Consider the following 9233-nt stretch of genomic DNA (forward strand, 5'->3'; position numbering starts at 1 on the left):
ATGGTTCCCAATAAGGGACAAGAAAATAACTCCATGCACATGGAAAGTTCTCCTAAACCCATGCAACTATCTTCATTATCCCAGTATCACATTACTGGACAAGCTGAAATGGTAAGTATTAATGGAGCGAGTTTCCAATCCAACACTAACCCCATTTTCGTTAATTCTTTAGGTATGGAAGGACATCAGAAGCCTTCTTCGATTGATCCAATCCATCATAAAGTGATAACATTCAACAGAGATCAGTCTACTGCTGGTTCTAATGACACTGGAAACACATCGTAACCCAGTAACAAAAGATCGAGAACCTCTAAAGGCAGAGTTGCTCTGTACGCAATTCAAAATAAAGGACCCAGACTTGAAGCTGATACTCAAAGTTAACATTCCATCCGTGAAGTTGTTAATGAAGTGGTGCAAAACCTTCAAGGACACCCCAAGAATCAAAGTCAGACAACGCCACTGAACGTCGATGCCATGGGCATTGATAATTAAGGTTACTTTTCTAATCCATTTGATTATGGATTTTAGACTAATGTCATGGAATTGTCAGGGCTGTGGCAATAAAATGTTTCCAAGGATTCTGAAGGAATATACATATGAGCATAGATCACATATAGTTGCCTTATTTGAAACTCGGATTAGCGCTAAGAAGGCGTATCAAGTCATCAAGAGGATTGGTTTCAATAGCTCGTTTAGAGTTGAAGCTACCGGTTTCTCGGGAGGGATCTGGATCATTTGGAATAACACCTTTAAAGTGGAAGTGGTGGTTGTCCACCCCCAGTTATCACTGCCAAAATTATTTTAAATAATCACACTAACCCTTTTCTTGTTGTTATAATGTATGGTAATCCTAACAAGAAGAAACGTCTTGCTTTGTAGAAGGATTTATACGATGTGCAGGATCCAAGAAACATGGCGTGGATTATTACGGGCGATTTCAATGATATTTTGTCGAGCAACGAGAAGAGAGGTGGTGCGATACGTGCTTATGGGTGTAGACATTTTCATGAGTTTTTGCACCACCATAATCTTATCGACCTGGGATTTTAAGGACCCCAGTTTACGTGGACAAGAGGAGGGGTTCATGAAAGCTTAGATCGCATGGTAGCTAACGAGGAGTGGTCTAAACTGGCTCCGAACACGCTCATCCAACACCTTCCGCGTCTCAAATCTGATCATCAGTCAGTGCTCCTTCATTCGGCAGGAACTCCATCCTAACGGCTCCCCGCCCATTCCAGTTTTTGGCGGGGTGGATTAAAAATCCCAAATTCCATGCTTTTGTTCGAGAAAACTGGGCTGTTGAAGGTAATATCATACATACACTTCATGACTTCTCTTATTTACTAATGGTTGGAACATGGATGTTTATGGGCACATATTCAAGGGGAAAAAGAAAGCCTTTGCACCATTTGGCTTGCATTCAATCCGAGCTCGAACGATGCAACGATGATCGAACTATTAATAAGGAAATGGAAATTCACTCCAGACTGGTTACTTTATATATTAATTGTAAAATTATATAATATGTTACTAAATAATTATTTGTAAATTAAATTTTAATCAAAATTTTGTACAGTTAAAATTGTGATTGTAATATATTATACTTTTCTGTTGTTGGACGGAAAATTCAAAACACATGACTAATAAATAGAAGGTGTTTTATTTCGGGTATTTTTCCATAGTAAACCCAAAAACCCCAAACTCGACTTATTTTTTCAGTAAAGGTGTTATTAATATTATGTTTTATTTTTATTTTGGTTTTTCTTTTTTTATTAATTTCATCAATTATTAAAAGTTAATGACGGTGTTGACAGGGAATATCACTACCTTATTTAATTAAAATAAAAACCAAAATTTAATTTTAGAGAGGCTTGAACTTAGAACCCTAAACTAAGAAATCTATCATTTAGCCACTGAATCAGATTGAGGAATTAGTAAAACTCTAATAAAATAAATATTTAAATTAAGTTGATTCTGAATGTACTGAAAAACTGCATATAATCGAATGTCAATTCAAAAAGCATAATATTTATGCTTGCTAGTACTACTCGTCAAGTACATATAGAAGCAGAGCAATGTGCAACGCTTACTGCAAATGTTTGAGATCGTAGGTTAGTGCTTGTGTCACACCCTCCATTTGTACCTTTACTGTGTAATTTTCTGTCACGCACGAGCTCCATGAAAATGCTTATGGCTTTCATCGACATAAAGTTCAGTTTCAGCTTCAGGCCTTCAACCACTAAAGGAAGTTCGATGGTTGTGTAATCATAGATGTCATTACTGGGACTGATGAGGGTTTTTTGAAAATGTTATAAAAAATAGAGTGGACATCAATTATTTTTAAAGTGATATTGGACCCATAAAATTAGATAATTTTAATAAAATTTTAATTTTACTAAAACACCAGTTCTGGTCTGCGAAATCAAGAAACAAAACGAAGAATGACTAACACCCTTACAATGCCTAAAATTAGTACCTGATCGATTACACTTTATTTTAATTTGGAAATTTATGATTTCAAGCTTTTATTTAAATAATGATTCATTATGATGCAATTTTTGAAAATAATATCAATTTATTCGGAATTAACAATGGTCCTCCATGGCACAAGCGGAGATTATATCATCAATTTCTAATAAATAAATATTACCTCAACTTTTGAAATTATAATATGAATTTAAAAGAGTATTAATTTATTTCGGAAATTCACGAAGGTCCAAAAAAAATTAGGGTTTAACTAAAATTTTTAAAATTTTGAGAGGCTTAATGAGAATTTTTAAATATTATGTGAGGGGATTTAATTAAGAACATTAAAATATTTTAAAGTTTAATCTAAATTTCTAAAAATTTTGGGAACAAATTAAACTTTTGAAAATTTGAAGTGTCTAAATTTATTTTTTAAATATTGGGGGCATGGCTCCCTCTAGTCTCTCTTGTATTCCGCCACGGCCTATAATGTTACTTTCTTAATAATTTTTTTATTAGACCTAAAATGTTACCTTTTTCATCACATTTTTAATTAATAACCAAAAATATTATATTTTTTATAATAATTTAAGTTTCAACCAACTTAAAATGTTAAACTTTTTAAATGATCGATCGCACACATTATTACACCGTTCTTCACTGAATTTTCCATCTCTTCTATTTTTCTAATCAAACTTTCTATTTTTTAATTTGCTCACTGAACTTTATAAATTGAATCATTTTTCTCACTTTATCGTTAACTATTTAATGGTGTTATGACATGACAAAAATGACATAAGCATTACAACGACGCCATTTTGAAAAACTCAAATATACATTAAAAACATCGTTTGGAATCCATTATAAATCTTTTTTTCTTATTTATTTCTTTATTTTCCCTTTTTCTTTCCCCCCATTTTCTCTTTACTTTGCAACCGGTTCACCACACATTTTCATTTCGGCCACCATCCATCATCATTAATAATGGTCGTTCGATCCCAAATTTCATGAGTCAGTTCATCTCGACCCCCTGAGTCCGAATATGGTGATTGTTTCACTGAAAAATGTTCCAAAACTTGTGAATCTCTATTGAAACTTTTTGGCTTCCTCACTTTAAATCTCAAATTCATGGACTTTGAGACAAGTCCCGACAAAATGGAGGTCAATTCGGACTCACGGTGTCGAAGTGAAGCGACCCATGTAATTTAAGACTGAACGACCACCATTGCGGTGGTCAACGGTGGCCAAAGTGGTATCCGACCACCTTCAATTTTTTTGTTATTTTATTAATTATTTTATATTTAAAAATAATAATAAAATGACATGTCATCAAAAGTTAGAGAGATAACATGGGAGTGTGCAAAATGATTTAATTTGTAAAGTTTAGATAGTAAATTAGAAAAATTAAAAGTTGGGTGAGGAAAATAGGAGAGAGTAAAAATTAGTGAGGAAATGTGTAATTTACCCGTTGTTTTTAGACATTCGCGTGGCTAATTGGTTAGGCCTATAAATCAATAGGTGATGATTGGTTTTTGATGTAAAGGGTGGCCCTAGAAAATCATTCAATCCGCGCCATCTTCCCAGCAAGAAGCACCGGTAGTGGTAGATACTGCGTGGTCGTCTATCACCCGTTTCTCTACACGTGTGGGTGATCTGCCACAATAGGACTCCCTTGTGATTGAAAAATTATTATTTAATACTACTTATTAAGATATTTGTGAATAAAATTTATTCATTTCAAAATAATTTTTAAATTATTATCTACTTACTTATATGTAAAAAAATATAAAAATTTATTTTAAAAAATATAAACTAAATAAATTTTATTAATTAAAACAACGAATAACATAATAAAATAATTCTATCTAATAATTTTTTGTTGCTCTGGCTCCACACCACACCACACCACACTCTGTCGCTGCAGAGCTTCCCACGTCCTCATCGCCTATTTCGTGGGACATGCGTTTTTATTATAACCAATCCTTTTCCATTCGGGGTCCGCTCTATTTTGAATGTTCAATATTACTTCCTTATAAAATATGGAAATTCCCATTCACTTCCAACTATATTTGTTCGTCGCTGTGACATTGGCCGTTTTTATAAAAAATACTCTTATTACGTTAGAATTTAAAATTTATAGAAATAACATGTCTCTTTAATACTAAGATAATTTGATAACCTTAATTATTATATAAACATACAATAAGATAATATGCATAAGCTATTAAAGTCAATATTGTAATAAACGTTATTAATAGTTAAATATTATTTTTATTTAAATTAAAATAAATTAGATTTAATTTAAAAATTAATTTGATAAATATATAACTATAAAAAATATAATATAAGACTTTCAAGTACTTAAAATTGATGTTCAAGTTTTGTATGAGAATGTTTCGAGTTTAAATTTTTTTAAATTCGATTTAAGTTTCAATTTTTAATTTCGACTCGCTCATAAAACATTTTAAGCTAAAATTATTTTTAATCAAATCAAACTTAATTTTAAAATTTTGAGTTAAATTAAATTCAACAGTGCTCAAAATCGATTATTATTATATCCAACAATATTAGGTAGATTTAATGATTAGGAATAAAGTAGATCGGTGACCAAAAACAAAAGAGAAAGGATCCAAGTTGTGTGTGAGGTTTCATAGACACGAGTTGGGTAGAAGAGTTGAGAAAATTGAACACGTGGTAGTGTGATGAAAGTCATTGGCAATTCTTGGTCAGGATTGATTTGTATCAACGCTGGGACTCCCTCATTGCTTTTCTACCCACTTCAAAGATATTTTTGCAGTTTTTCTACCTACTTCAAAGATATTTTTGCAGTCCAACCACATATATATTATATTATATTATATTATATTATATTATATTATATATTATATTATATTATATATTATATTATATTATATATTATATTATATTATTATATTATATTATATTATATTATATTATATTATATTATATTATATTATATTATATTATATTATATTATATTATATTATATTATATTATATTATATTATATTATATTATAAGTTTATTTCATATTTGTGCCCCACCTCTTCAATTTGCTTTTATTTTATATTATAAGTTTATTTAATATTTATGCCCCACCCTTTCAATTTGCTTTTATTTTATATATCCTTCTTAAATTTTAGTTATTTTCACTTAGGTTATCAACTTCTTCAATTCCTCCCCCCCAAAAAAAACCAAACACCTTCACTCCTTTGTAATGAATCACACGAAACCAAAAGTTAAATTTGTTCAAAAAAAATCTATAACATTTCAGTAAATAATCACATTGGCCTCAATTTTTTTCTTTAGAGCATTTTATCCAATAATATTTTATTTTAGAGAAAAAAATTCTTTCATAGATGAAATCTGTTAGTCAAAAATGATGAACGGTCTAAAATAGAAGTTTTTTATCCTAAAATAAAATATTAAGGGTCAAAATATTCGAAAAAAGAATAAGTGTAAAAGAGATTATATAGTCAAGAGTTAGTGACCTTTTTGCAATAAAATGAAACATTAGAAGTAGAAATGACTATCTAATCAAACGTTGAAGATATTTTTTAACATTATGACTTTAATGAATTAAACTTGAATAAAATCGTTAAGTTTCAAATTTTAGGAGCTAAAATAAAACTTGTTTCAAAGTAAAGAGATCATTTGTGCAATAAATACTAATTTAAATGGTGTAAAAAAATAATTACGAGAGGCAGAAAAACAAGTAGAAAAAGGATGGGAAATATCAGACGCGATGCTTTTGAGAAAAGCAATAATAAATTTTAAAAAATTACCATTTATTTAATAAACAATATAATAACCACACAAATAAAAAATAAAAGGAAAAGGAAAAACCCACACAAATTCTCTGTTTTTAAATCTCTTAACGCAAAATGTTTGCCAATGCGTTTACACACTTTATTTCCACCGCCTTTTTCTCTCCCCCAAACATCTTCTCATTTTCCCTTTATTTTTCTATCTTCTCCTCAAATTCCCCTCTAAATCTTCTTCTTCTTCTTATACCTTTCCCTTTCCTTTGTTTTCTGATCGAACATGAAGACCGGCAGCCTTTGCGAGCTTTGCAAAGAAGAAGCCTCCGTTTACTGCTCTGCCGACTCTGCTTTTCTTTGTTGGAACTGCGATTTCAAGGTTCACAGTGCCAACTTCCTTGTGGCTCGTCATGTTCGTCGACTTCTCTGCAAAAAATGCGAGGATTTTTGTTCTTGTGAAAAACCCAACGACCCAATGCCTTGTTCGACTCCCTCGTTTTCTTCCGCTGATTGTTTATCCACCAGTGAATCTTCTTCCAACGATTCTAAACCCAAAAGGGCTTGCGTAAAATCAAGATCGTACGGTTCGCAGTCGGAGGTTTCGTATAGAAATGATATGGAGGGCGTTTTGACGGTTTGGTGCAAGAAGTTGGGTTTGAAACAACACTCCGTGGTGTCTACGGCGGCGTCCGCGTTAGGGTTTTGTTTAGAGCGGTTGAAGGGGCTGCCGTTTAAGCTGAGCTTAGCAGCTGCGTTTTGGTTGGGGCTGAGGACAACCCGGGACACGTCGGTGGCGTCGTGGCGGAACCTGAGGAGGGTTGAGGAGCTGTCGGGTGTGCCGGCTAAGGTGATCGTGGCCGTGGAACCGAGGCTGGCACGTGCGATGAGGTTGAGGAAGAGAATCAAACCGGACTTGGAAGAAGGATGGGCTGAATGCAATGTTTGAATGGCGAAATGAAGATGAATTTGACTTTTCTTCTTCTTCTTTTAATTTGGACTAGTTTTAGGAATTTTAATTAGGTTAAACGTTGTTGTTCTTTTATTACTCACACCCATCAGCATGATGAAATCAGTGTTATAATTTCAAGAACATGTAAATTTTACAATTCCATGAGTTCGAAACTCAGTTCTTTTTAATAGTTAATGTTTAAAGTATTTAGGTAATTATAAGTTAATATTTGATTAGGAGCACAAGGTTTTTAATATTGAGGTCGTTGAATCAAATTTTACGGAAATATTTTATAATTCGGAGGTCCTACGAAATTTTCAACTTGGTATTGTGATAACCTATTATCTTTTATCCCTCCTTACTCCTATACATATGTGAAAAAAAAGGAACATCCATTTAATCATGAATAATGTTCTAGTACAATTGGATGAATTTATGTTTTTTTAATCTATAACTAATAGTGATCCCTAGCTATCATACTATGCTAAAATTATATTGTCGTAACCGTCTTTTGGTTGGACTCGAAATTGGGCTTCGACTTGAAATAATTGGGTTAGAGTCGTCATCGATCATTTTAAAATGATATTTAGGTAGATCGGACACCATCTTACCTGATATGCGTTGTACTAGAAACGTGTCGAGTTCGGGAGTCGGTTACGATCAAGGAAGGATTAGCACCCTTAAATCGCCCTTTCGGTACCAATTAATTTGCCGATTGTCTTTGATTGCGAAAATTAAAAATTTAAATTTAAATTTAAAATATTCGATTCGAATTACTTACCTCTGATTGGTTGGAATTACTACTGAAAAAAAAGTCAAAAATATTTGATTCAAACATACTCAATTTCAACATCATGCATCAAAATTATTATTCAAATTCTTAATTAAGGTCAAAAAGAGAGATAATTACTGAATCATCAAATTATTTCCCTATAGTCCAACTACGAATAAGAATAATTAATATGAGCGTCTAGGTGTCAAAATTAAAGTCAATTAAAACCAATTAATAAATAATGTGAGTTTAAAACTAATTATCCAAACTAACAAAGCAATTAATCAATTAACAAAACGTTCCAAAAATTCTGATCTAATTATTAATAACTTATTAACAAACATGGAAACTAATCACGTTAGTCTACCCCCATTAAAACAATTAACGTCTGAATTAACCAAATTAATACCATAATTAAAACCTCCATCAAAACATGGAGCTTAATGGCAATCAATGGTCACGTTTTCTTCATGCAAGTAGTTCAGGGAATACAAAAAGCACCAAATCATGAATTCAAAGAAAATTAAAATTAATTAAACTAATTATGGAAGTTAAAGCCTGCGTATTATACAAAGAAGAAGTCACGTTTGTTACCAATTAATTAACCAAATCAAATTACGATTATTGGTAAAATTAAACTAATTAAACTTCGGCTAATGTTTTAATTACCAATTAATACCATAAAAACTAAAATCAAGAAAATGAGATCAATCATGCTAGCCAAGAAGAGATGGAAATCACGTTTTAAACAAATGAACCAGGGAATGCAAAGCCATAAATTATGATTTTCTTGTCTTGTTTAATGAAGATAATGCAGATTTTAATTATTCCAATGCATAAAAAAAAACCAATACAGAATTTGATCATCCTACCCAAGGAAAGAAATAAAGCCACGCTCGTTACAAGCACTTTCACCGAATTTGAAAGCATTCAACCATCAACCATGCAAACTCCAAAATTGTGTTGATACAATGAAAACAGTTTCGGTTCTGTTACCTTCTTCCAGTTAAAAAAAAAATTTGCTGTTGAATGTTGGTTCGCCCGAGATTTGAAGATTTACTTGCCGGCTTGATGCTTTGGCATTCTACTTCCCATGATTCATGGAGCTTTTCCTTTTCTCTTTTCGCAGGTTTTTCTTCTTCAAGAATTTTCCTCCCCTTTACAAGGTGTGAAGATGGGTTTAAATAGGGATATATGAGAGATGATGGTGAGAGTTCAAATTTTATGGGACTCTTGGGGAAGTTGAGTTGTAGTGGGATATTGGA

At 32.0% G+C, this 9233-nt stretch overlaps 1 protein-coding gene across 1 annotated transcript; it reads left to right on the top strand.

Moving 5' to 3' along the window:
• Positions 1 to 6381: 6381 nt before the first annotated feature.
• LOC120205376 (B-box zinc finger protein 32) lies at positions 6382 to 7353 on the top strand. Its single transcript, XM_039205265.1, has one exon. The coding sequence runs from the start codon at positions 6531 to 6533 to the stop codon at positions 7191 to 7193; it is 663 nt and encodes a 220-aa protein (XP_039061196.1). The 5' UTR covers positions 6382 to 6530; the 3' UTR covers positions 7194 to 7353.
• Positions 7354 to 9233: the final 1880 nt, after the last annotated feature.

Source organism: Hibiscus syriacus, unplaced genomic scaffold (assembly GCF_006381635.1).
Source record: "Hibiscus syriacus cultivar Baekdansim isolate YM2019G1 unplaced genomic scaffold, ASM638163v2 tig00012385_pilon, whole genome shotgun sequence".
Taxonomy (NCBI): Eukaryota; Viridiplantae; Streptophyta; class Magnoliopsida; order Malvales; family Malvaceae; genus Hibiscus; species Hibiscus syriacus.

Coding starts and splice junctions, on each gene's coding strand:
- LOC120205376 (XM_039205265.1), top strand. CDS start 6,531: ATGAAGACCGGCAGCCTTTGCGAGCTTTGCAAAGAAGAAGCCTCCGTT.